Genomic DNA, 27878 nt, shown 5'->3' with positions numbered 1-27878 from the left:
ACTTTGGGACTAACTAGTAACCTGTAACTATGGAAACGGAGGCTGTCAACACAGCTGCGAGGACACAGACACAGGCCCCATGTGTGGCTGCCACCAGAAGTACGCACTACATGCGGATGGTCGGACATGCATTGGTAAGTAGGTACTGCCATTGCCATACTGCCCCCGGAGGTACCCTGTGTGGTCCCCCTGTCTTGGGGGAACAGAAGGGAGAGAAGAGGAGTCACCTACAAGGCCGATGGGGCTGGCAGGCATCCCAAGGGGAGCTTCTGTGAGAATTTGCCCTGGGTCCCTCAGTACCCTGGGACAATGTTCCCTAGGGTTGGGTCTCCCCAGTGGGGTTGCTTCTTGTCCTCAAACTCAACACAGGGGATTGTCTGCAGCAGTGTGTTTGAGCTTGGGGACATCGTCTGTCCCCCAAAGCCTGGTGTTTTCTAATGTGAAAAACTCTTGGCAGCCTCGCTGAGTCTGTGTGAGCCCTGTTCGCAGTCATGTAGAAACTGAGTGTCCTAGCACGTGGCTCACCGTGACGGTGGAGGTGTGCACCCTGCGTGGGGCGTGTGTGCTTGGGACTGCTTCTCATTCTGGGATGGCGGGCTCTCCCTAGGACTTCCTCACCCACCTGAGGTCCCTTCTCCCTTGGCAATGCTCTGTCCCATCACCTGCTTGCTCCATGAAACCATGATTGGAACTCAGCCACCTCCCCCTTCCGGGCCCACGTTCCCAAGGGCAGCTTGAACATTTGTAGTTATTTTATGCAATAATTACTAATATGTTTTTTTCTCCTGTTCAAAAACAACAGCAAGATTATTTTTTTAACTAAGAAAGAGGAATTTCAGAGTTTGGGGCCAAAGGTCTACTTGCTAGGACCCTAAATGAGTTGGTGGGATCACACTCGATATTTCTTTGAAAAGGTCCCATTTCCTATGATCAACTTAGAGGGGGATTCAGAGGGGCTTTTGAGTGACAGAAAGGTGTTGGGTGAAGCCATGTACGCACACGCGAACCCAAAGCTGCTCTCTTTCCCCATCCCCTGTCGCTGCTCCTTGGTGTCTTAGAAAGCTGGGTGCTAGGCCGCTCAGGGATCCCAGGCCATCCCCTGTGTAGTCGGGGCTGTCCTGCTGCCTGTGGTGGCTCTCCCCAGCTCTGTGTGGCCTCTTCTCTTGGACAACCATTTTTTTTATTTCATTTTACCTCATTCCCGCTGCTTCTCTTGTGATGGTCCCTGATTGCCTGTCTTGTCTGATAACTGACATTCGTTAATCATTTTTCAGAGCCAAAAGCCAAAACCAAACCAACCAATCACCAAAAAAAAAAAAAAAAATTAAAAAAAAAAAAGCCAAACCAGGTCTCAGACCAGTGTCTCTATTGCAGCCTGATCCCATCTAGAACTTTCTGTCCTCTGACCTCTGTCCCTTCACTGTCCTGCCCAGAGCTCCTTCGAGCCACTCTGGCCTCCCCTCTGTCTTGTCTGTTCAAGTCTCCCATGTCCAGTCGAGCCTGCCCTGCAGCCGCTGGACGAGCACAGACAACTGCTGGGCATATGAACTCTAGCCCAGATCTAACCCTATTGTCTGTGTCCTCCTCACTCCGTCCTTTCTCATCTTATTTTTATTTTTTAATGTCTGCTGCATGTGACAGTCCCTGCTTGGATCTCTTTCCCCGATCCCACATTTCCTGTTAGTCCCCTCTTGTTAGAAACTAGCCCCCTACCCAGCTCCAGCCACTGTGGCCTCAACTCCTAGCCAGGATGAGAAACCTCCCGTCCTGTTTTCCTTCCTGTCACCGGTCCCAGCAAAGCGTCTTGGCACAGCTCCGTGCCCGGTGGCTGGAGGCTCCCTGGCTGGCCCGAGCCATTTCCCTCCCGCACGCTCCCACAACGACTGACCCTTCTCTGCAGTCCCCTGTTGAGCACTTGAATGCTTAGCTCTGGTCCTCTAGACAAGCAGGCAACCAGTGCTGCCCAGATCCCCTGGATTTTCTGTCTGTCCAATGGGATCCAGTGTTCTTTGTGTATGTATGTGTACGTTTCTCTGTGAGTTTTTGTTCTTAATTTTGCATGAGTGGCAGCATCCTTGTAACAGGGCATCTGCCGTCCCAGGTATATCCATCACCAGACCTCGCAAACCTATCCCTTTGTCCTGTTGCTTTGTCCTGCACCTGCTCGAGCCTCAGGGACCTGTAACCGCTTCTCTCTGTGAGCCCATGGCATGCTCTCCGCTTCTGCGTCCTCCACACAGGCTTCCTGCCAACCTCAGCCACATATCCTGCTTGGCTGCACACAGACCCTGCATCCCCACTGTGTCCAGGTCGTGTTGTGACCACCTATCTTGTCTGCATGCCATCCCTCCCACCCTTGCTTCCTCTTTGCTTCGCCCTGAGCGCACCCGCCTGAAAGTTCCTGGGATTAGCCCTTGGCGAGGGCACCGTGCTGGCCCGGCATGCTGTGTTGGCTTTGTGTGCGCCACGCCAAGAGGCTGACTGTCTTGGGCCGCGGGAAGTGGGCTCTCATTAACCACCGGCTCCGTGTTTGTCCCTTACTTGTGTTCTAGAGAAGGATGAGGCTGCAATTGAGCGCTCTCAGTTCAATGCCACGTCAGTAGCTGATGTGGACAAGCGGGTGAAACGGCGGCTCCTCATGGGTAACACTTTTCTTCCACTTCCTTTGTTCTCCTTGCCCTTTTGGGTGTGTGGGTGAGTGCGAATGAGTGCTGGCCTGGGGGGTGCTGGTGTGCGGTCTTGTGTGTGTGTACATGCCAGCTTTGGGGAGTGTGAGAGCCTGGGTACACTGATGTGTGACTGTGTGGATGCCGGTGGGGAGGTATACCACTGTGTGAGCCTGCATGTGTGCTAGCATGTGAGTGTGTGTGAGCATGAGGCTGTACGTCTGTGTGGTATGGGGGCTCCGTGTGTTGTATGCGAATGTGGGGAGGCTCTACTGCAGAAGGGAACTCATTACCCTCCATAAAACACATTTATTTCTTTGTTTGTATATTATAGCAAAGAACCCAGTACCCATATGTGGTACCCTGAGTACATGAGCCTCCTCCACTTACTCAGAAACCAACATGCACATTAGGCTCCCAGGATCAGAATGCCACATAGACTCAGTGGCCATTGGGACTTCTGTGCAGCATGGTCCTCTGACCTTACTCTGGAAGTATCAGGGGAGGCCTGCTGGCAGGGCCGCTGCTAGACAAGCCCAAGGAGAAAGGGAAGGGAAGGAGGAGAGAGGGACCACTCTCGACAACAGCGTATAGACAAGACAGGGCTTTGCCTCTGCATCCCCTCCTTTTCCTGCCCATCAGTGGGGCCCCCGGTTCTGGGTTGCTACCCTGTAGCCTGTACCAGCTGATGGCCCCTTCTGAGCACAGCTAAAGCCACCGGGGTTGTCACAAGCTGCTCAGAGGCACTGCCAGGCTCACCCAAGCCTTGGTAACCATATGATTGTGTAGAAGAGTCCCTAGACCTCGGAGGGGTACACTGAGACTCCCTCATTACCCTGCATTGCTGAGCATCGTGAGGGATCATGGCCGGGGGTGAGGGTCCTGGAGGTTGGAGCCTGACGGTCTTAGAAAGGTCTTCTTATGTGGAGGCCCTGGCTGGAAAGCACATGAATTCCCAGGAATTCTCTCTGAAATCGACCCCTGTGAAGGGAGTTAGGGTACCCTAGGACTCTAGCCCCCAGCTGGTCACCAACCCCCAGTGAGGCAAGACAGCTCCCAGGTGATGCTGGTAGATGCAAGGCCTGGAGAATAGCAGAGGTGACCGTCCCTGTTTTGTTTCATGCTTGTCAGGGCACACTTGGACATCAGAGCCAGGCCATGTGTGGAAGGCCAGATAGTCAGGAAGGGGAGGAAGAATTGAGTCAAGTGTTAGCCTCAGAGAGAGTGTGCCAGCATACTGTCCTGGGAGAGTCTAAATCTGGAGGTGGCTTGGTCCCTCTAGGGTCCCAAGATGAGAGGGAGGGAGGACAGGACAAAGGACAGCATCTGGCAATAGAAGAGTATTAGGGACAGGAAATTTCATGACGGGCCAGATCTTGGGCCACCTGGCTGCTTAGATTGTGTCTCTGACCCCAGACCTGACCAGCTCTCCTCCAGAGGACCAAGGTGAGGATGTGATGTGAGAGAAGATGGGGCCAAGGCCCTGAGTATTCAGAGTTCACTGGAGCCAAGGGTACCCATCCTGTTGTCACATGGCTGTCGAGATGACCCCGCAGGTTTCTTCAAGCACTGAAGCCATGGGGCTTATTTGGGGAGTGAGAAAGCTGGAAGCAGGGGGTGCACCTCTCAGGAAGCAATGGTGAGGGAGTGGCTCTCCCCACCCCACACTTCCTACCTTGCCTCCCTCTGGTTTTCTGTGCTCTGTACACATCTGGAGCAGGCTGATTCTCAGGCCAGGAGAACCTCCTTTCCCTGGGGGTTCCCAGGGCTATAAATCTCTCTGGCAGTGGCTTCTCATCATGAGCTCCACAATGGAGGTGCAGGCTTGAGACCACACCTCTGACTATCTGTTAGAACCAGGAACTCTCCAAAAGAGATTCCGTGCCCTGACCATAGAGGCCACATCCCTCAGATGCCTACAAGTCCACTGTCAACCTCACAGTTGTGAGCCAGAGCCAGGGAACACACAAAAGTCCAGCGGACACAACACAGAGAGAGACTTAAAGCCCCGGGCACTTGTCAATCTCCAATCCTCTCAGCTCCTTCTGGGGACCTACCTACTCTTTGCGTGAACTGTGTGATTTTGACTACAAGGGTCCCAGTTTAGAGCCTTAGAAGTGAGCCAGTCTTGACTCAAGCCTGCAGCATCATTCATGCAAAGGTGTTGGTAGCTTCTCAGGCTCAGAACCCCACTTCTGGGAGCACCAGGCAGGGCAGGAATGGTCAGCTGACCCTGGTGAAAAGCATGTAGTAGGGGGAGGCCACAATGCTCACTTAGGGCAGAGGTGGCTCTGTTCCTGGTGGGACAGCAGGGTGCTACCCCATTGGTTGAGGGAGAGGAGGAAGCCATCCTTATCCTTCTGGAGGGAGTGGGGAGAGATCCTTCAAGAGACCTGGCAGGAACTAGAGTTCATTCAGACCAAACAGTCTAAGGAGGCCTCCCAACACAGGGCCTTTAACACGGTCCTGTCAGCCAAGGCCTTCTTGCCATGTGGGTTCTGAGTTATAATAGGTGATCCAGCCAAGGCTGAGAGGACCCTCTGTTAAGGCAGAGTCCACCGTGGTTCTCTCATTGATCCAGCCCAGGGCCTTCCCCGTGCCCTCATTCACACCCCTACTCTGCCCCAACTATGTGTCTCTTCTCTGCCTAACCGCCCACAGAACTCTAAAACCTGGACACCATTGAAAAGGATCGGGTGACACGTGGCTGGTCATTTGGGTCCCTCTCTAAGGCCTGAGTCCCTCCCTTATTTGGTCATACATACATCTGGCCCTGATAGGAGTTAAGTGAATGGCTGTTAAAACAGAGTGGGCCAAGGTGCAGGGTCCTGGCAGGGTTTACCAATGGAAAAAGAAGAAACCTTCTGGCTGACCCCAGGTAGAGAAACTGGAGCTTGTAATGTAGGAGCCACACAAAGCCACAGAAGCAGCACTTTTGGACTTGGTGACCAAGCCTGACTGGAGGACCCTCGGCTGTCTAACAGCATGCTGAGGGATAGCATCGCTGAGGAGTGAGCCTCACAGAGAAGAAGGCAACCTGCCTTGGATCCTCTTCTCCCATGTCCCATGTCCACCCATCATAGTGGAGCCAGGCACTTCAACAATGAGATGCTCCTAGGCCTCAACCTTTCCAGGGAGTTTTTCTGTCCTGGGCCTGTGCCCACTTCTCATTGCCCTGCCACAGTTCTCTCCCTAGAGACTCAGCCTCCTCCTCCCTGTCTCTCATCCCACTGATGCTTAGCTGTAGGCACAACCATCTTCCCTGGCACGAACTGTACCTCTTTCCTCACCTCCTTGCCCCCTCAGAATCTGACCTGTGTGCCCCCCAAACCTTCTGAAGTATGACCTCAGAGCCCTCTGCCATTAACCATATTGCCCATCTCCGACTCCTGATGTACTTGAGTTTCTCTGTGTATCTGCATGCCACAAATGGAAGGTTCTAGGAAAAGAAGCACAGCCCTCCTTCACCCCAATCTAGTAAGCCTGAATGTAGAAACTGACAAACCCATGAGGCTCTTTCCTACTTAGAAGCTGTCGTCTCCCTATGGGAAGGGTGTGGCCTGTACCCCTATCTACAGCTCCCCTTCTGCTTTTAGCCAAGTGCCCTGGAATGGAGTGTGCAGGCCAGAGTGGGCAGGCAGTTTCTCAAGTTTTTCTCAAACAGGGTTCTGAGACTGACATGGGCAAAGTCACAAGGGTGAGGGCAGGGAAGGGCTTCATGTTGCACCTCCAAGATGGAGCTTGTTGCTAAGGATGTGTGTCTGTTTTTACAGCGTGGAGCCCCATGGTTAGACAGAAGTCCAGCCGCACAGCAGGGGTCCTCATTCGAATTCATTCTGGCCCAACTTCTACAGACTGCCATGGCTGCCATCCTGGTTCCCCAGGCACCCGCCAGGGCCACCTCACATCCCTGAGCTTCACTTTCCCTTGTGACTGGGCTGGGGTGAGGGCTGTGCACCCCAGAGGAACTTGGAGGAGCTTGAAGAAGCCCTGTGGCCCTGTGTGTCGCCCAGAGCAAATACTCAGTTACAGGCCTTTCTGTCTCCTCAGTGCCTCCACTTGGCCAGGCCTGTGGAGTGCCAGTGGGGAATCAAACCTGAGATAGGCCCAGTGGTGAGGAGAGAGACCCAGGGCCTTGCCTGGCCTTGGTCAGCTCTTACTGCTAGGCTGTTGGAACTAACCCAAGGAAGCATGGGATTACCAAAGATAGGCCAGGAATCCAATCTGAACCCCTCCAGGAAGGCGATCACCCCAGAGGCTCACAGGCTGGGAGAGTGAGGGTAAGCTGCCTTGCATAGAGGTTTGCGTGTCCGACACCACAGATCAGCTCTAGCCCAGGGGTCATTTTCCCGGAGCAATCACTGACATCTAAACCAGGGCTTTCCCTCTGTGGAGCAGCCTCTTGGCTAACCACAGGTGTCTAGTGGCACACACAGTTCCTCTACTCAGGCACTGTGGCCTGTCCACTTGTGCATGCTCAGGCAAGGGCACGCTCAGTGAGGGTTAGCTGCTGCTGCTGGGACTCCTCACAGAACCGCTGGGTCACACCTAGCCAGAGGACAGCCCCGCATAGACAAAGGGCTTGCACCCAGATATTCACCAACTGTGTAACCTGGAAGAGCAGATCCAGATGTTCACCAGCTGTATGACCTGCCTGGGTTCTTCCCTGAGCCGTGCATATGAATAGACAAGTTATTGCCCCTCCCCCACCTTCCCTTCTGGGGGCTGACTGGGGGACTCTAGAGAAAGGCTTCCTGGGAGCATCCTCTGTCTCCCCGGAACCTGAACCTCACAGCTAGGGAAAAAGAGCAAGAGAGCAGGAAGACAGGGACAGGCTTGCGTCCTGAGGTCACTGTTCCTGCCTCCTGACCCTTAGGGAAAGCCTCCATTGTCCTTCCTTATAGATAAGGAGTCTGTCTTCCTGCAGGCTGCAGTCTGTCAGGTCCTGAGTTGTCCTCTGGCTCCTTCCAGTTCTTTCTGCAGATCGGTAGGGCCCTATCCCCAAGGTGGATTCTGCTTCCCCAACAACCACATAAACATCCTAACCCTTTTAGGTACAAGCAGCTCTTCCCCAGCACTCCCACAATCCCTAGAGTCAAGAGCCCTCAGGACTCCAGAATGCAGTCCCTCTAATAGGAGTTTGTCTTCCTAAGGTCTGAATGATGGGACCTGCACAGCCAGGCCACCATCAGCTCACCACCACCAGGCTGTGTTAGGAAGGGAGTCCAGGGAGCACCATGACTGCCTCTGAGGTCTGCTGGACCCTTGAGCAATATGGCGGCAGGGGCCTGCTGACCTCAGTCCTGGGCAGTACCAGTGCTAAAAGGGCAGTCTTCTCTCCTGCTTCCCCCGGGGACCTAATCCTAGCCTTTCCAAACTCCCTGTTTCATTGCACGGAGTCTTTCCCCGTGCCTTGCCCCACCCATGCACCACTATGCTGCTCCCTGCTAAGTGACAGGGCGGCATGTGAGACCTTGTTCATTAAGCCCAGCACAGTGACAGATCCAAAGCTGCCCACATACCAATGACAGCTGAACTTGAGATGTCCCTAGTAGAGACAGAAGAGACCAGAGGGATGGGAGCTGAGGGGAGAGGGTCAGAGGTCAGTCAGTAGGTAGATGGAGAGGGCCAGTGGCTGACTCCTTCATAGCTGCTTCAGCCAGTTCTAGGGGCCGAAAGGCAGATGGGCCCACCCTGACTGAGGCCTATACAGATGCCACCAGGGCTTGGGGCAGCTCCCTACCAGGGCCATGTCTTCAAGGGACAAGGCAGATGCTAGGTTTGGGGCCCTCAGTGAGGCCATGCACATACAAATGGGAACAGCATTCTAGAGAGAGGAGTCAGGTCTCTGCCTAAAAGCCCCCAGTTTGCAGGCGCAGAGTCTGGCATACCGGCCAGTGGACTGTACCCAGCTCTTTTGTTAAGCCGTCACAGTGTTCTGCCCAGATGCCTCATGTTTGGGCCCAAACCCTGGGTCACTCTCATTACCCCAGCTTCATCCCTGCTCCCCTTTGCCAGGACTGACACAGGGTAGGTAGGATTCATTTCCCATGCCCTGTGTTACTCCTCCAAGTTCCTGCTTGCCAATCCCATCATTAACCAGGAGCCAACCCCACCATGCTGGGCCTCTGCTGATCACTGAGCAAAAGAGCTACCCAGGTATGGCTCTTCCTAGAGCCGTATGGTGGATGAGGGAACAGCCGAATATACTGTCATCTTGATGGCTGGCTTCTGAAAATTTGGGACTGTGGGCTTCTGAGTTCCAGTGACTTCATTGGCTTGGCCAAAGGGGCTACCCAGAGAAAATCAAGGTCTTAGTCCTGTGTCATCTCCCCTAGGAAGCAGCTGACTCCTGTGTAGGTCAGTTGTCTCTGTGGCTCCTCCCTCATTGCCAAAGAACTGTCTTTTTGGCCTCTACACTGCCCACCAGATTGGGGCATCTATGAGACCAGGGTTGGGTTCCAAGCACATCTGCCCAGCTTAGAGTCACTCAGAAAGGGTTATTTTTATTATTTATTTCTATTTTATGTGCATTGTTGTTTTGCTTACATGTATGCCTGTGTCAGGGTGCCGGATCCCCTGGAACCAGTGTTATAGACAGTTGTGAGCTGCCATGTGGGTGCTGGGAATTGAACTCAGGTTCTCTGGAAGAGCAGCCAGTGCTCTTAATGTCTGAGCCATCCCTCCAACCTCTCAGGAAAGGATTATTACATGATTCAGCCATGGACAGGGGATCCCGGACTCCATGTGCCGAGGGTCTGAAACTTGGCACCAAGAGTGAAGCAGTCACGATTATAGACCGGCCTATCAAGCACTGGTGCCTCTGGCCCTTGTTTCTAGGCCATTCAAACACCACATGGTAAATAGTCCGTCTCTGAGCAGATAAGGACCCAGTCTCTGTGTGCAAAGGGACTTCCCATGCTTACACGGTCCATGGGCACATGGAACCAGTTTGACTGCCCAGCTCAAGTTGATCCTCACTTGGGTAAGACTGTCCTTCAGGGAACATGCTGACCAATGGTGGTGCCAGCCTGCAGAGCCTGCACAGGAGATGTTCCCAGACAGCAGGTCTTCTGCCTGTGCCTCCTCCTATCAGAATCATGGCACCATGGGTACAGACTTCCACCTTGCCTTGGGCCATCACCCTGCTTCCTCACTGAGACACCCTGGGAACCCATCATCAAAGCCCCACTCCTGGACTAGTCCTGTTCCCTTGGCCTGATGGCTCATTCTGTGTGAGCATGCCAGCTCCTTCGGTAGCTATATGATCTGGAAATCCTAAATCATTTTTTAACACAGGCCCCCTCATTATTTCTCGCTGAGCCACAAGGGAGGCAGCCGTTCCCACCCGAACAAACTCCTTCTCGGAGCCTTAGTTCTGTCTGCAGAAGGGACAGGTTCGTTTTCGTTTGTTTGTTTTGAACTGTTGTGCGCTCTTCTGAGGGTAGTGGATGAAAGAGGGGGCCTCTGGAACGTGGTTCTCTTGCAGGAGAGACGGGAGAGCCCTGTAGTTCTCTGGATCCAGGGCATAGAGAGAGATGGAACTCACAGGATCACAAATGGACTTGGCTCTGACCCTTGAGAGAAGCCCTCTTTCCCTTAAACTCCAGCATCAGCCTCACAGTTCTGGTGGACAGACCCAGGCCTTCCCGGGCTGCCTTGTATACCATCCCCAGCTCAGGGACTGGGATGGGAACCCGAGAAGGCCACTAGGGTGGTGAGAAACAGGAGGAGCCCAACCCCTGGAATAGCCTGCTACAGGCTCCAAACCCCATCTACCACCCACTGTAGAAAGGAATGCTTTCCAAGTTTCTCTGAGACAGTAGTGGCCAACCGTCAGATCTAGGCAGCCTCCGTTCTCGGGGGGCAGAGGTAAGGTCCCCAGAGATGAGAGCTGTGCAGTCCTCCACTGCTGATGAAGCCATCAGCAGTGCCCAGGGGCTTCTGGTTGGAAGTTTCTAGAGACAGGATGCTCAGTCTCACCCTGCCAGCCAGTGCCCCACTGGGGACCTTCTGGGATCTGCACATGTTACATTTTGTAATACCCCTCACCCAGAACAATATGGCTGAGGTGGAGAAGGCAGAAGTGATTTCTTTGTCCAACAGGAGGGTAGAGGGCCCATGGAGGCCAGGCTGGACACCAAACTTCTCAAGGAATGGTCTCCTAAGAGCTACTTAGAGCGAGGCGGACTGTGACGTCATAGGACAGTGATGGCATGGCCACAGTAAAAATAGAACCAGCAGTTGTGAACTATGAAGAAGCAGTTTGACCAGGTCCCAAGGGAGGTGGGGGAGAGGCTCAGACTCAATGGACCGAATAGAAAAGCCTTCCTGGAGTAGGGAGCTCTCTGGCTAGGGGAAAACACAGACCGTTGGGAGTAGTGTCTAGCCACACATGTGACTGCACAAACCCCTGGAGCTGGTCTGGCAGAGGCAGGTTAAAGGACATTAGGTAGAACTGTGTGCCCAGGGAGCTGTGTGTTCAGTTTAGTCCAGCCAAGCAGATTTCCATCACTGCTGCCACTAGGTCTGTGCATCTGGGCCTAGGCTCTGAACTTCAGGAAGTGAGGTTCAAGAACTGAGAAGGCAGAGATGTGAGACATGGGGGGCTGGTTTCTGGTGATCATTGTAATGAGGTGCTGTGGACTCAGGGGCTGGTCCCCAAGAACAGACATAGAGGCCTTCCTGGTCACTGGGGACTAAGAGCCTGAAGCTGGTGCCTCAGCCATTGGCTGGGACAAAGCAAGGAGGACTTTTAGCCTGGCATGGGAGAGAATGACTTGCAATGGGGGTGCAAGAATGGGTGACCACTATGCCAGAACCTAGCTCCCCATCTTAGCCTCAGTCTACCCAACGAGCAGATGGGGCCAGCAGGTCCCCAAGGCCTCCTTAGTTAAATTCCAAGTCCCGTCAAAGGGAAAGGAGGAATCACAAACTGTTAGGCTTGGTTCCCAAGAACACAGTTCCTAATGCCTAAACCCCACCCCTACCATCAGAGAGGTCCAGGGCCCGCCCAGCCCCAGCTGGAATCACTTGCCCCCCTCCCCCACAATCCAGTCAGGGGGCTGTAATTACCCACACTTCAGAGACAGGTAGCCTTTCTGTCCTCTCCAGAGAGGGCTGTCCCACATGAAAGGCTGGCAGGCTCTCAGCTGGGGTGGGCGGCAGGATTCCCCCTCTGGTTTAACCCCAGAAAAGGAAACATTAGGTGAGCACCCGCCCCAGGTCCACACCTGGGCCTCATGACTTTTAAGTGGAGAACTCATTTGATCTCCACCTTAGCCCTGGGCGGGGTGGGGAGCTCGTCTCCTCACTCCCCAGGTGTGGGACTGCCTTCTACCTCACCATCCTGCTCCAGTGAATGCATCTGTGTGGAGATGAGAGGGTACACATAGGCTACAAACCAGTTAGAACCGGTCCGTGCTGGCATAGGGGCCCCACCTGCCTAAATGTGAGGAAGATTGGTCTTCTCTATGCCTGGAATTCAGAGGCGTGCGTTGGAGAGAGGGCTCAGACCATGAAGGATAAGGAAATAGGTTATGAACACCACAGAGAAACCCACTCACAGAAACTTCCCATTCCTGGCTGGAGGTGCTTGGCTGACCTCTCTGAGATTCAAAGTGTTGGTGGGAAGGACGTCTGCTTTTAGAGGCAACCACGGCTCCTCCAGGATGGCCGTGGCTAGTAGTGATGCTAGCCTTGAGAAAGAAGCTGTCCTTGGGGACTGCCTGGCCTCTGCAGATAGTGACGCACACCACTGCAACCTAGCAGACACAACCCGCTTGTGCTTGCATGCACACAAGGATATTAGGCTTCTGTCCCCTCCCGGCACCCCTACCCTCTCTGGGGCCAAGTTCAAAGGCAAGACACCATGGATCTGATGGAGTTAGCCGCGTGGTACCCAAGAGTCTCTCTTCATCCCTTCACTCAGGCTCCCTCCCAAAGTCTTTGCAGAGAAAACCCAGGCCATTTACAGAATTGAGTGAGAACCTTCCGAGGAAGCAGCCAGAGCCAGGCACCAGGCGAAGCGAGGTAGAGGCATGAGGGTATGGCGGGTCGTGGAGATTAGGTGCTCAGTGGTGCTCTGCTGCCCCACAGTAAATAAAGGTCAGAGAAGCCCACTCCCACAGGCGCTGTTTCCCGCAATGCAAGCCTTCCAGGTGCTCATGAAGAAAACCAGGTGAGGTCTGGGAGAGTGGTGAACGAGCCACCACGTCCTGGAGAACCAGCTCTGCCCGTCTCCTGCGGGCCTGCAGAGGCTCACTCTCACCCCACAGCAGCTCCGGTGACCTCCATTATGCCCCCAGCCATTCTGGCCCCTTTGAATTTTGCAGAAGGAGGGAAAAAAGCACTAGGCAGGCTTCAAGCGGACGAAAACCAGACGCTTTGGCAAATGGTTCAGCGAGAACAGATGTGAGGCTGGGAAGGTCCCCGGCTTGATGGATGGTGTGCAGCCCTATGGCCAGGCCGGAAAATCATTTCACACCAAGCTGGGCTTAGGAGCCCCCATGCCTTCTGACAGCCACCAAAAGGACTAGGCGTCTGAACCCAAGCAAGGCAAAGATTTAGAACACCACATAGTAGTTGCTAGGCTGGTCTTAGGACTGATCCTAAGAGCTAGTCCCCCACTGTGAGTAATCTTTACCCAAGAACAGCCCTAAGTTGTTTGCAGACATTTCTATGGGAACAGTACTAGCTCAGGAAGTGTCCCAACAGATGAAACTTGAACCTAGATTCCTGCTGTCACTGATGGGAAAAGATGGTAGCTGGTTCCAGGAGAAACTGAGCAACTCTCTCTCCCCTCCCCTCCCCAGAGACATGTGCAGTGAACAACGGAGGCTGTGACCGGACGTGCAAGGACACTGCCACCGGTGTGCGGTGCAGCTGCCCAGTCGGATTCACGCTGCAGCCGGATGGGAAGACATGCAAAGGTCAGCACGTGGGCTGTGTTGGTACCGCCCTGCCCGGCCCCAGAATGTCCATATGGTCCTACATCTGGGCCCTGTTAACCAGGCTGGAGGGCAGATGAATGAGGGCAGTTGGCAGCCACAGGGGTCGTTGTCAGAAATGGTAAAAGAAGAGTCCCCAGTAGGGACTCTTGTGTACTGTGGCATACCTATAGTGTCCTGGGTCAGGAAGGTCCTGATACCACAGAATTTGCCTGTGGATTCAGAACTGACAGAAACCATAGCAGAACATTCTGGATCTTCAGCTCTAGGAATGGGGGTATGGTGTGTGGCCAGACCCTTGGCCTTCAGTTTGTATGGCCTTTAGTGTCCAGCTGGTAGGGACATCTTGGTACAGGGGCATGCATCTTGGTGTGTCATTACCACAAATGTATAAGGGGACCTCAACCAACGGCAAAGGGACTTTACTTGGCATAGAAATTGAGGAGTCTGGAGGTGAGACTGGAGATGGCTGAGGTGAAAGGTAAGTCTGCCTTGCAGCTACGCAAGAGAGAAGACGGGGTGAAGCTCCCACCATTTCCCACAGAGCCCATTGATGCCACTGTAAGCCAGCCATATGATTGTGTACCCCAGGCTAGCAAAGGGTCGATCCAGGCTTTGCTGTACCCTCTGATGCATAGGCTGACCCTCGACATGAGGGCTGTGTAGAGCTCCGTTCCTGTGAGGAGCCCAGGGTGGTCAAGAACAGAGAAAGAGAGACCAGCTGCTCACCTCTGGGAGCCAACTTATCTAGCCAGCAAGGGCCTGGGCCACATGCGGTCTGCGATGAGAGGCCGCTGCCCCACCCCATGCTAGTAGCCCACACCATGTTGTGCTGTGTACTCCATTTGGGGGAGATAGTTGTGAAGAAGACAACATAGCCTTAGGCCCATTGGCCCGAGCTCCCGATTCTTGGCTTCCCATGGCTCCTCTTCAGATGGTTGGGCCTTTTAACCAGGCTGGCCCGTCTTTATCCCAGCCCTTTGACCAAACCTCCTCCATATCATGAGTCACTCCTTGGGGCCCTCGCTCCCTCCTGACTTCTGGAGTGGGTCAACACACTCATGTAACACACACACACACTGAGGTGCTCTGGCTCCTGCTGGGCTCAGGTGCTGGGAGAAGGGGTACAGGGGTACAGTCAGTCACTACTGTAGAAATGCACCAGCATCTTGCCCATACATGAAGTCCTTACAAGCTGCAGGTGGAAGGTGGGGGGAGGGAACAGTGGCCTTCACCAGCATAGGGGGCTGACAGCATTTCCAGGGACTGCTGGTCAGGCCCCAGTCAAGGTTAGGTAGGGTGGGCATAGGTCCAGGTTGTCATTTTGAGATGGTTCCATGCCGCTGCCTGGCCTCTGGCCTCTGGGTAGAATCTAGAGGATCATCAAGGCTTCTGGTGACTTTGCTTGAGCCAGGTGACCACAGCAGGGGAGAAAGCAGAGTTGAGCTTCCCCTTTAGATGCTATAAGCATTGAAGGGGTGGGGATTCGTGTGTAAGTGTCTAACGTGGCCATCATGACATCTTCAAGTCCCAGAAGACAGGTGTCAACCACAGACCCCAGGGGCGGGGTTTGTGGAGTTCTTGACAGTGGGCTAGGGAGTTCCCAGCAGGGCTTAGGGACCTGGACAGTACAAGCCAAGAGGGGATTCCTAGTGAACCTGAGGGCCTGCCGTGGGGTTCTCATTCACTAGTCAGGTGCACACTCTGATCTTGGCGAGGGTCCCGGGGATGATATCAAAGGGATGACTTCAAAGGTTCGGTGTTTTCTGAAATCCCAGAAGTCATCATCAGGCAAGACAGGTGGCTACAGGGGGGTGGTGACAGTTAGGAAACCCAGAGCAGAGAGCCCTGGACCAGCTAGGGGTGGCAGAGCAGGTGGAAGCAGGTAAGAAGGTGAAACATTTGCTTAAGCATGGGGGCCGAGGGCCTGGGAGTTTACCCCAGACTTGGCTCTGCTCTAGGCTGCCAACCCTAGGCACCCTGTTTGATGCAGTACCACTCGCTATCAGATGGCATCACTGCCTCTGATACTGAAACCCCTCTTCCACCATCTCCCAGAACAGCCTGGGAGCGCCCCCACCCACTGCCTGTTCTTTCTGCTCCTCCCCCATGCCCTGGGCCAAGAAGGCCACCTGCCAGGACTTTCATCAAAGTGGGAAAGAAGGTATCCTCACCTGACTTGCAAGCCAGCCCAGACCAGCACATGGCTTCCCTCTGCACCCACCTGAAAACCCTCACTCATAGTCCCCACAGGTGGCCAGGTGGTGCCCATGGAATAGTAAAAGAGAGGGTTTGATGTGTGCATTCCTGTGGCTTACCCCCACTAGGACTCCCCTATTACACATCAACCTGGGCCCAGAGCCTCTGCCCTCAGCTCCCCCTACTGTCTTGGACTATTCACGGCCACACATTCATCTCTTCACTTTGTAAACATTCTCAGGAAGTGCCCGGCCCTGGGGGCTTGCTTACCTCTGCTGTCCTCAGGCTCTCTCATGTCCCCAAGAACAGGATCCATGACAGGCCAGCTTCTCTAGGAGTGTGGTGGGCAGAGCCTTGCAGAGGCTCAGCAGGGAGAAGTGGGCAGCTGAGGCCAGCTCCAGCTGCAGAGGGAAGAGCTGTAGGAATCCAGGCCTTTATCCTGGGAAGCCAGAGGCCTCGGCACACTTGACAGACATCCCGTGGAAGGTGGTACCGGCTGCCATGGCAGGGAGGGGGACACGGTGAAAGGAAGAGGCGAGAGAAAAAGAAGCTGCACGCTGGGCACTCGTTGGAGATTGAGGCCATGTGAGGCCAACAGCCTCCTACTAGAGCCTGTGCTGGAGAGAGCACCTTTCCCACCACCTCCGTGGAGCCAGTCTGAACTCTTTCTCATTCCGACCCTGTGGCAGCCCCTTCACTGACAGACTCAGGTGAGGAAGGGACAATAGGGAAGTTCCAAAGGCCTGAGACACTCTTTGTGGGAGGGTCAAGAGTTCAGCTCTGGGTAGCACCAGGGTTCAGGTGAGCAGGAGATGACTGGAGGGGCTCCCAGAAGTGGACAGACATTCTTGAAGTGTTAGCCAGAAGCCCCACACCCTGGAGGAGAAAGCTCCCTATCACTGGAAAAATGTGAGCCGAGGCCGACTGGCAAGCTTGCTCATGAGAGGCATGGTGGGTGAGGGGCATCATAAGTGGCATGGGTGGGCTCAGAGATCTGTCTAGTACAGTCAGTACTCACTAACTGCTGAAACAAAAACAGGTCAAGCTAACAGACAGGGAAGTGGGGCAGGGTCAGACCTCACTCACCGGAGCAAGCCTCACCACCGAGGCACTTCCTCCGCCACAGACTCCTCGGTAGGCAGCAAGCAGTGACAGTGGCTTCTCAAGCGTACTGACACCCACTAAGCCCCAGCACCTTGGGGATGTGATTTTGTGTCATTCTCATGGTGTCTGTCCTATATCGTGGGACCCTTTTTATCGTCATCCTGGGATGGGGGGCGGACAGCTTGCCCCATGTCACCTGAGGCAGCATTGCTGCAGCCCCACTCCTTCCAGAATGTTTGGGTAAAGGGACATGGGAAGCATCACTGTCTCTGTTGATCCCTGAACCCTAAAACGAGGTACCAGGGTTACCAATCACAGGGGAAGCCAGGGACCTTGGGGAACCAGGATTTAGGGATTTACCCAGGTTCTTCACACCTGTGCCCAACTGGGGACCAGCGGTCAGTCCTAGGCAATGAGCAGCAGGCGGGTCAAGGCCAGGAAGGCAGGATGGCACTACCCCTTCCCCAGGCCATCTCCACCACTGCACCTGAGCCTGCTCCCCTCCCCAACCTCTTCAGACATCAACGAGTGCTTGATGAACAACGGAGGCTGCGACCACTTCTGCCGAAACACCGTGGGCAGCTTTGAGTGCGGCTGCCAGAAGGGCCACAAGCTGCTGACAGACGAGCGGACGTGCCAAGGTGAGCACCCACGGGCCCCAAGTGCCACTCACAGTCAGCCTTATGGTCAATGCCCCTACCTTCCAGATTCTTTCAGACTCCCAGGAGAGAAAAAGCACTCAAACTGGTTAGCTCAGGATACAGAATTATCCAGAACTTGGTACCTGTTCTTGCCTACCTGTCCATCATGAGTTAGAGCCCTGCAATCTAACCGTGCCTCCTAGCCCCTTTATAGATGAGAAGAGCCGGGCATGGTGGTGCATGCCCCAGTTCCAGCTGGGACATGAATGTGAGATTGAGTCTAGCCTGGGCTACACAGTGAGACCTAATCTAAAATTTATTTATGGAAAACTAAGACCCAGAGAGAGATCCACCCACTCTCCCCTCCCAACCATGCCTTCCTCCTGCCGGCAGCCCGGGTCTGAAGGCACAATACTGCCTTCTAGTGGAAGGCGTCATACATCACAAATGTTTTCCCAGCAGAGGTTTGGCTTCTGCTGGGACAAGGATAACAGGATCTGACTGGACTGCATAGTCAAGAATCACAGGACAAGCCCAGGAGCCCCTAGGATGCAGGCATCCCAGGAGAAGGGAAATCGGGGAGATTCTTGGGGAAATTACCGGTGACACACTGGATAACTCATTTCCCAAGACAAACAGGGAGTTGGTCCATTAGGAGAGGGAACTTTGGTACACTACCTTGCTGGGGCTGAGCAGGTCCACTGGGAAGGAGGCAGGTACCCCGGAGAACCAACTTGGGGAGAAAACATGAAAAGCATCAGTTCTAACCTGACTATCCTGTAAGGGTCTGGCTCTTATGTTCCCACAAGACCCCTCTAATTGCAGAGCAGGCCGCTCTGTGGTTATTAAACTGGCAGCCTCTGCCTGTAAATACAGCTCAGTGTCGCGGAAGTAAGGTCCCAGGTCCTGGTAAGAAGAGGGTGCCAAGAGGTACCCAGCACTGACCTGGCCTACTCACTGGGTCAAGGCCAGCCACAGCCTCCCCTAGTCAGGCCTTAGTCCCCTGAATAAACATGCTGGCCCATCTTTTCTAGACACAGGCTGGTCAGGAGTCCCGCGGGTCCTCCACAGTCTGGCTTTGTTTCACCATCAGTTTACCAAGCTCTATGGAGGGCTAAGGGCAGTGGTTCTCGATGGGTGGGTCACAACCCCTTTGGGGGGGTCAAACCTTTTCACAGGGGTCACATATCCAGATATCCTACACAGCATATATTTAAATTGCAATTCATAACAGCAGCAAAATCACAGTTATGAAGTAGCAATGAAGTAACTTTATGGTTGGGGGTCACCACAACATGAGGAAATATATTAAAGGCTCACAGCATTAGGAAGGTTGGGAACCACTGGCCAAGAATCTTTGACCTTGAATCCTCAACCAGCCCTGAGAGAACAGGCCAGGTAATAGGCACACTCGGGTTCCGCACCAAGGTCCTTGCTGGCGTACATCCCACCCAGCCCCATTTGTATCTACACCCCTTTTCCAGCTCATCTGTCTGAAGGCTCCCCGGGTCAATCAAAGAAGAGTCCAAGCTTCTTAGGGACCCTAGCACCTTCCCACTGCCCTCTGACCCTCCCCGCCTTTGCCTGGAGCCTCCCTTCTCCTTTCCAAACAGGACCCATCCACAGCTCAGGAGGTCCTCCCAAGGAGAGCTCACACCCTCACGTGAGCATCCACAAAATATCATCTCCCTTGTATTAAGGTCTTATAAGCACATTTTGAATAAGTATGACATCACTAAAGTAAGAGCCGATGTATTCAGAGAACAAACTCTTAACTGCTGTGCCCATGGAGGGGCAGGTCAGGGTCTGCTTCTCAAGAGAAATGAACCACGTGCTCACAGGAGGCAGTCTGTCCTAAACATAAACTCTGAGGGAAATATTATTATGCATACATTAGTTACTATTCTATTGCTATGAAGAGACACCATGACCAAGGCAACTCTTATAGGAGAAACCATTTAATTGGGGGTTTGCTTACAGTTCCAGAGGCTTAGTCCATTATTGTTATGGTGGGGAGCATGGTGCTGGAGCAGTAGCTGAGAGCTACATCCCAGTCCACAAGCAGAGAGTGAGACTGGTCCTGGTGTGGCCTTTCGAAACCTCAAAGTCCAACCCCAGTGACTCACTTCCTCCACCAAGGCCACACCTCCTATTCCTCCGAATCCTTTCAAACAGTTCCACTCCCTGGTGACTTTGGGAGACATTTTTATTCAAACCACCACATTCCATTCCCTGGACACCCTAGGCTTGTAGCCACACCGTAATGCAAAAATGCATTTAGTTCATCTTCAAAAGTCCCCATAGTCTTTCACAATCTCAAGACTGCTTGAAAATCCAAAGTCCAACGTCTCTTCTGAGACTCCAGGAAATCTCCTAAGTGTAATCTGTAAAACCAGATTTAAAAAGTGGATCACATACAACAGCACAGAGCATACATCACCATTCCAAAACAGAGGAAAGGGAGCATAGTAAGGAAATACTGGACCAGCTGGGCAAACTCTAAGCTCTGCATCTCCATGTCTGATGTCAAATTGCTCTTCAGAACTCCGACTCCACCCAGCTTTGTTGAATGCAGCACACTGATCTTTCTTGGGCCAGTTCTGCTCCATTCGCAGCGCTCCTTGGCAGGTATCCCATGGCTCTGGCCTCTCCAACATCTTGGGGTCTCCAAGGCAATCCAGGTCTTCACAGCTTCACACAATGGCCTCTGTGGGTCTCCATGCAGGGACACCCCTGCCACATGGCTGGCCTCAGCACCTTTCCTTAGCCACCCCACCAGATTCCACAATCCCCTTATTGTATTTTTGACGCCAAAGTCAGGACCATGAATGATGCTGCCAAATTCTTGTTGGGGCTGAAACTTGGCCCCCTGATCAATAACATTTGTATCGGCTTTTAGTTGCTGATGGCTCCCTTCCCTGCTTGTGCTTCCTTTAATTCCTGTTGGAATCTTAGCTGCGTTGGGGTCTTGCCCTGAGGTCACCGCCCCCTTTATTCCATTTAGCATCAGCCTTTTCTTTAATCGTTTTCTTCCCTTGAGCTCAGGACTCGGCTCTCACGCCACATTTCCTGGTGCTGCTTTTCTTCTCACACTGTATGTCTTCTGTTTCTCTTTGTCCAGCTTGTTCCTTTTCATTATAGGTCTGCACAGGGTGACCACTAATGTGTGTGGGAGGCAGAGGCAGGAGAGTCAGGAATTCAAAGCCAGTTTGGGCTAAGTACTGAGATCACATGCATACACCTCAGTCTCAAAAGTAAAACCAGAACAGGGTGGGGAGGTGGCTCAGTATGAGGCTCTTTCTGAGCAAGCTTGAGGATTTCAAATTCCCAGCAGCCATGTAAACGCCAAGCGCGGCAGCACATGCCTGTGAACCCAGCGTGGGCAGCAGGGTGAGAGACGAGGACTTCCAGGCCAGTCCGTCTAGCTGACAGTGAACTTCCCATTCAGTGAGAGACCCTGTCTCAATAAAAAAATAAATAAGACTGAATGGCTCAGCGACTAAGAGCATGAACTGCTCTTGCAAGGGACCTGAGTTCAGTTCCCAGCCCATATCAGAAGGCTTACAGTGGCCTGTAAGCTCTTTGGGCTCTGATGCCCTCTTCTGTCCTCCTTGGGCACTGCACTCACATAATGTAAGACATAAACATTTTTTAAAAAATTAATTAAGATGGAGAGTAAATGAGGAAGATACCCACTATTGACCTCTGGCCTGCACATGTATGCACAGTAAACACATGGGCACACATACACGCACACATGTACATACACCACATACGCACATGCATGCCTGCAAGCACACACACACACACACACACTCTAAAGCAAACATAATCTTTCCTAACCACAGGTTAATGAGATATTAACGTAACAGAGGTCCATAATAATCCTCTACTCATGATATTTTGCCCCACCCACTTCCAGAACAGATGTGAGGAGATTCTGCCCCAGAAACAGGGCTAAGAGAGGCAGGGTGGGAAAGTTGAGCAACAAGAAGCCTAATAGACTGTGGGAGGCTGTGCTGAGCCTGGGGTCCCAGGATGTTTACTGGGTGGCAGACCGATCTAGTCACTTCATACTGACACCCGTGCTCTTTTCCTGTGGCCGCAGACATTGACGAGTGTTCCTTTGAGCGGACCTGTGACCACATCTGCATCAATTCGCCTGGCAGCTTCCAGTGCCTGTGCCACCGTGGCTACATACTCTACGGGACAACCCACTGCGGAGGTCTGCAGCCCGCCCGCCAGGGCCACCTCCCCCTCGAGGCACGCACCTGGCCATATAGCCATCAACACTGCTCCCCACACCCCGACCCCCACCTTGACCCTGGTGGGCCTGGGAGGGACCTTGCAAGGCTGGGAACTTTGGGGACAGAGGGATCCTGCCAAGCACAGGACAGGGTAAAGGACGGAAGATGGGGGAGGCGGGGCTTGAGCGGTACCATGGGGTACCTTAGCCAGCTTGGAAACATAAGCCCAGAACCTCATTTCCTGGGGTGCCCCAGTCCAGAAGGGAGTGACCGGTGCACAGAAAATTCCAGAAAGTGCACTCTAGAGGAAGGAAGGATGGTGAGGCAATGAGAATCCTATAGGAGGAATGTTTAGGTCAAGATGGGAACGTGATCCAGTGGGCACAGCACGTTCAGAGTCACAGAGGGAGGGGGCCTTTCTGATTGATGAGCCCACAAGCAGCGGGAAACAGGGTGATATCCCCTAGGGAGATCCATGCCCAGAATGTACGGGCTGCACGAGCCTGGGGGATGCTTAAGGGTACACACAAAAGCAGGAAGACTTGAAGCAGTGTACAGTACGGTGGGACAGAGGGCTCTGTCTGTGGAGGGAGTGTGGGATTCAGACAGCCCATAGGGAGGTGGTCCATGGCCTGAAACCTTGGGCCTGTAATGTAGGGTGGGAGCCAGGGATAGGGAGAAGATTCAGGAGCCATCAACCCAGGGGACAGGGAGCTCTCGCCGAGGACCCTTGATTCCATACCCTGCACCAAAGGGAAGAGCATAGGCTAAGCCAAAGGGCCTCTGGCCAGATGTGGCTGATGAAGATGGGAGTGGGGGAGGGGGACCACAGTCTCACTTATTTCTCTGTGACCTGAGGATAGCATGAAGCTTGAGAGGGCCAGGTAATACCGGAGATGGGCGGAGTAGCCACTAGAGGCTGATGCTGTTGTCAAGGGACTCTCAAACACCAAGTGCCACCTCCCTGACTGACAGGACACTGTGTGCTGTGTGTGGCAATTGGGTGGCCTGGAGCTGGAAGAGCTAGCTCTTGCCTAGAGGTGGCTTTTGGTCAGAGGAGGGGTCTGAGGCTGCTCCTTTCACCCTGGTGCAGAAGGGGAAACTAAGGCAGGGAAAGAGCTGATGCTTTCCCTTCGAGAGATGAGACATTTGTGATTCCTGCCTGTCCCAGACTGAGCTGGGGACAGGAGCTTCCTGGTCTCAGGTCCTGGGTGCCCTCTGCCCTCCCAGTGCCATGGGTGTGGCCTGGGCTGGTGGTTCCCACCGGCTCCTGCCCTCACTCTTGTGCCTGTGTTTCCAGACATGGATGAGTGCAGCGTGAACAACGGCAGCTGCGAGCAGGGCTGTGTCAACACCAGGGGCAGCTACGAGTGTGTCTGCCCACCGGGAAGGAGGCTGCACTGGAACCGGAAGGACTGTGTGGGTGAGTGGGGAGGGGCTACCTGCTGGCCCTGCCCTCTGTATGGGACGGGGAGAATGCAAGAGACAGTGACTGCAAAGGTAGGGGGACTCTTTGGGTCCTCCTGGGTTAGTGGGCAGGAGAATCTCTTGTCAGTGGGGTTGGCTAATGGGAAACAGGGCTTGTTGATGAGGGGCACATTGGAGACCAGGCAAGCATAGTGTCAGCCAGGGACACAGAACAAGGGCCCTGAGATGGGGAGATGGACCACAGAGCAGGAGATCTGGGAGTCTGTGTAGCCAATGCTTTGGGCCTGGGACTCTCCTGGAAGCCGAAAGAGGTAGATGGATGGTCCTGCCTCCATCAGGTCCTCTGGTCCTTCTGAGGAAGTTCCAGGGAGTAGACTGGCTAGACTCCTGTGGTTGCAATGGCATCACCAGGCCTGCAAATCCTACCCCTAAACACCCCCCCCCCCCAGTGACCAGCCCCTCACAGCACTGCCTCCTAGACAGCCCTGGCTTCCTATGCCCTCTCTGCAAGGGCTCTGTCCTCTCTAGCCACATTCCAGTGACTCATATTCATTGGTCCAGTGAATAAAAGATCACCTGAGCCCCCACAGGACCAGGGAGCAGGTCTGGGAATGCCATGTGCCTGTCCTCCTGGAACCCACTCTCCAAGTTGCTGCCCTGACATGCTCTGTAGTCCTAGGCAACTCATAAAGGCGGTTGCTAGGCGACCTGTGAAATCCCAGTTATTCCGGAGGCTAAGGCAGGGAGATCAAAAAGTCAACACCCGCCTAGCTACAGAGTGAGTCCGAGGTCAGCTGAGTGAATTCCATGAGTTCAGACAGTTCAGTGAGATCTAATGTTAAAATTGAAGTAAAAAGACGGTTGGGGATATACTTCAGTGGTAGAGTACCTGCCTAGCACACATGAGAGCCTAGGTTTAGCTCCCATTAACGAAAACACTGAAACTTCAGAAGCTCTCTCCCAAGAGCCCTCCATCAAGACTTCATTCACTTAAGAATCAAAGCCCAGGTCCATCCTCGTCCCTTTTTATTCCGTTGTTTTAACACAGGGTCTCATTATGTAGGCCTGACTGTCCTAGAACTCACTATATAGACCAGACTGTGTCGAACTCATAGAATTCTCCTGCCTCTGTCTCCTAAGTTCTGGGGTTACAGGCATGCTCCAGCATGCCCAGCCAGAGTGCAACTGTTAGAATAGCCATCGGACCTCCTACCCACCCTCCCTGCATTTGCTCCATGCCAACCCTGCACCCACTCTCCCAGAGCCAAGGATGCCTGAAGTGTTGGGGCTTGTCTGGTCTCCACTGAATGCTGTGGCATGGGTGGAGGGCTGTCTTAGTCACTATTTTCTCGCTGCGAAGAGACACCATGACCAGGGCAGTTCTTAGAAGAAGAAAGTATTTAATTGGGGACTTGCTTAGAGGAAGTTTAGTCCATTGTCACCATGATGGGGAGCATGGCAGCATGCAGGCGGGTGCTAGAGCTACATCCTGATGCACAGGCAGACAACTCAGGCCTGGCATGGGCTTCTGAAACCTCAAAGCCTACCCCCAGTGACACACTTCCTTCAGAAAGTTTGCACACCTCCTAATCCTTATAATCCTTTCAAATAGCACCACTCCCTGTGACTAAGCATTCAAAAATATGAGGCAATGGGGACTATTTGTATTCAGATCCCCAGAAGGTCTGACCGCCCTTGGTGGCCTGGCTGTCACTGGTGGGGAGGGAGCTAACTGCCATTGGTCCAAGTGCTGTGTCGGGTGAATAACATGTTTTACCACCTTCTCCTTTAAGTCATCTGAGACACTGAATGTTCTAGACTCTGGGCATGGACTGACTGAGGTAGACAAGTATAACTGAGGATATTAGTAGAAGGTGCTAGAAGGCTTTCTGTGTCCATGAGCTAGCAGGTCCAAATGCTAGACCCACAGATAGCCAAGGAAAGTTCCAGATTGCTCTGCCGTCCGGGACTGTGATGGCAGCGCATCAGCCTGCTGAGCTCCCTGCTGCCCCATTCCATTTTTTGCACAGGCTGTGGTTTTAACTGTCATCCATTTGTGTTGCAGAGCTGAGAATGGAACCCAGGGTCTCCTGCACGCTAGTACTACCACTGAGCCACACCCCAGTAGCTGAGGTTGGCCTTGAACTCCTAATCCCCATTTCCACTTCCCAAATGCTAGGATTACACACCCCACACCAGGGCAAACTTTTGGTGAGCACTCTGGGTTGCCTGGTCCCCATGGATGGCCTGTCTAATCCCATGATCTGTTTCACCCATTCTTATTACGCCCCTCAAAAGGACAGTGTCCCTCCAGTTCCTAGGAGAGCACAGGTCACTGCGAGTGTTGGAGTGGAATGTCCTAAAGTTGGAAAGATCTCAGAGCCCCCACTGAACTGTCAGCCTGGTCCTGGTGCTATCAACCAGCCAGCTTTTCCTGAGTGATGTGACCCTTCTCAGTGGTGCTAGACTGGAGAAAAGGGGGCTGATAGCTACAGGTGGCTGACAGGGATCCCCAAAGCTGTCTTTCAATGATAGGGCCTTTCCCTCTTTGACCACAAAGAACATGCCTTGTGGTTTTCAAACTGGCAACAGATAGAGATCTGATTATAGAATTCAGATAGTGGCTATCCCAGAAAAGGTGAGGCGTGGGTGGGTTGTCATGCATGACAGGTTAAGTCAGAACGGTTGATCCTGAAATCCAAATGGTGGAAACCCATCATGAGAAAACAGGACATCTGGGTGTGGTAATAGACACTTGTCATCTCAGAGCTTGGGAGGTGGAGGCAGGAGGATTGGGAGTTCGAGATTCTCCTTAGCCACATGGCAAGTCTGAGGCCAGACGGGGGTATACAAGACCTGTCATTTGAAGACAGGTTGTCATTTGAAGAAGATTGAAGTAGGGCTAAAGAGATGGGTCAGAGGTTAAGAGCAATTGACTGTTCTTCCAGAGGTCCCGAGTTCAATTCCCAGCAACTACATTGTAGCTCACAGCCATCTGTAATGCGATCTGGTGCCCTCTTCTGGCCTGTAGGCTTCATGCAGGCAGAACACTGTATACATAATACATCTTTAAAAGAAAAAGACTGACGTGTGAACACACGCCACGGGGCACATGGAGCTAGGCAGTGTCTGACATCTAGGTGGGTTTCTTCTGTGGCCTTTGCTAAGCTGTGTGACGTCAGCCGTCTGCTCGGAATCCTAGGAAGTCAGTTTCTGTGCATTGTGCAGAACCTCAGCTAAGGCTTCTCCAGGGTGGCCTTACATCCTGGAAAATTCACTTCTAGTCTTCCAGGGATGCAAGGATAATGAAGACAGTGGCATTCCTAAGCACTTCATGACAAATTCCCCCAATAAAATGAGTCTTTATTACTTGAGGAGTGCTTCAGCGTGCCACAAGTACAAAGATCCTTTTCAGCCGGACTTCAGCTCATCTAGAAAACCACTCTTCCTGAATGTGTTCCTACCCACCAAGGACCCCGGGGGGAGCCTAAAGCTCAGTTCCAATCTCTTTATATCTGCTTGGGGCTCTTGGCTCCAGCACAGTGATGATTGCTGGGACACGGAAAAACCTTGCTGGTTGTGAGATGGTCCCATAGGGTGAGCTCTCAAGAAGGTGTTAGCAGATATCCATGTGGGGGAGGGGCACCTGGGAGACAGCCTGGTCCACCAGATAGCATCCTCCCAACTCTCACAATCAGAGCGCTGCCAGGCACCGTGTCTGTGGTGGCGCACAGGATCTCCACTGTCTTTGCTAGTGGAGGCCCTGTCCTTAATACTCAGGTCAGAGCAGCCTGCTGAGAGGGGGGAGCTGGGAAAACCACTTCCTGTGACTTCTGACTCCTATGTTGAGGGCCTCCAGGTTCAGCTGTGACCATGAAGTGCTCAGTTTTCTTAGCACTCCAGAGTTGCTAGTGACTCCACAGGCTCCGCCATGGCTCCCTAAACATTTACCATGTTGTCTGTAGCAACAGCACAGGTTTGAGACAGGCTTGACTCAACTGGATCATTTCTGCGTGTTCCGGCTGATGGCATCTCTCTAGGGTTTGCTCTTCCTTTTCTGCCAATAGCTGCATTGAGACGTAGTTTGCATGCCATGCACGGAATTCACCCATGCAGATCGGCAGATAGTGCAGTGGGGTTTTAGTACATCTGATGAGTTCCGTGAACCACAACATGACTCACCCATGTGGAACCTCAAGCAGGCCATCACGTGCCTTCCTCTGTCTCTCACCAAGTCAGCTTGCCAACTATCCCATCTCTGCCTCCAGCACTGGGTTACAAGCCTGTGATGTCACACCCAGCTTCTTCTCTGTGCCTTCTAGGAATCAGACTCAGGTCCTCCTGCTTCTGGGCCAAGGACTTTATTAGCTGAGCCATCCCCCAGCCCTGGACAAAGGATTTCTAAAAATTATTTATTTTATGTGAAAGGGTGTTTTGTCTGCATACATGTCTATGTGAAGGTGTCGAGTGTCCTGGAACTGGAGTTACAGTTGTGAGCCGCCATGTGGGCACTGGGAATTGAATCCAGGTTCTCTGGAAGAGCAATCAGTGCTCTTAACCACTGAGCCATCTTTCCAGTGCCATAAACACATGATTTTCATGGAATTCTGTATAATGAAGTACAGAGCTCAGCACCAAGGAAAC

At 53.2% G+C, this 27878-nt stretch overlaps 1 protein-coding gene across 2 annotated transcripts in view; it reads left to right on the top strand.

Annotated features, from left to right (window-relative positions):
* The window catches only part of Scube1 (signal peptide, CUB domain and EGF like domain containing 1), a 115433-nt gene that overhangs the window by 67594 nt on the left and 19961 nt on the right, over positions 1-27878 (top strand). Inside the window, exons 6-11 of one of the 2 annotated variants that reach the window (XM_057791760.1) lie at positions 18-134; positions 2553-2642; positions 13481-13597; positions 17437-17559; positions 21668-21784; positions 23107-23229. In XM_057791760.1, the coding sequence (XP_057647743.1) occupies positions 18-134; positions 2553-2642; positions 13481-13597; positions 17437-17559; positions 21668-21784; positions 23107-23229 (687 nt within the window). The remainder of the gene's footprint in view (positions 1-17; positions 135-2552; positions 2643-13480; positions 13598-17436; positions 17560-21667; positions 21785-23106; positions 23230-27878) is intronic. The other variant, XM_057791761.1, reaches the window with a different exon arrangement.

Source organism: Chionomys nivalis, chromosome 17 (genome assembly GCF_950005125.1).
Source record: "Chionomys nivalis chromosome 17, mChiNiv1.1, whole genome shotgun sequence".
NCBI classification, from domain to species: Eukaryota; Metazoa; Chordata; class Mammalia; order Rodentia; family Cricetidae; genus Chionomys; species Chionomys nivalis.
Note: the sequence above shows the minus strand (reverse complement) of the source record. Positions and strands in the feature narration are given on the sequence as shown.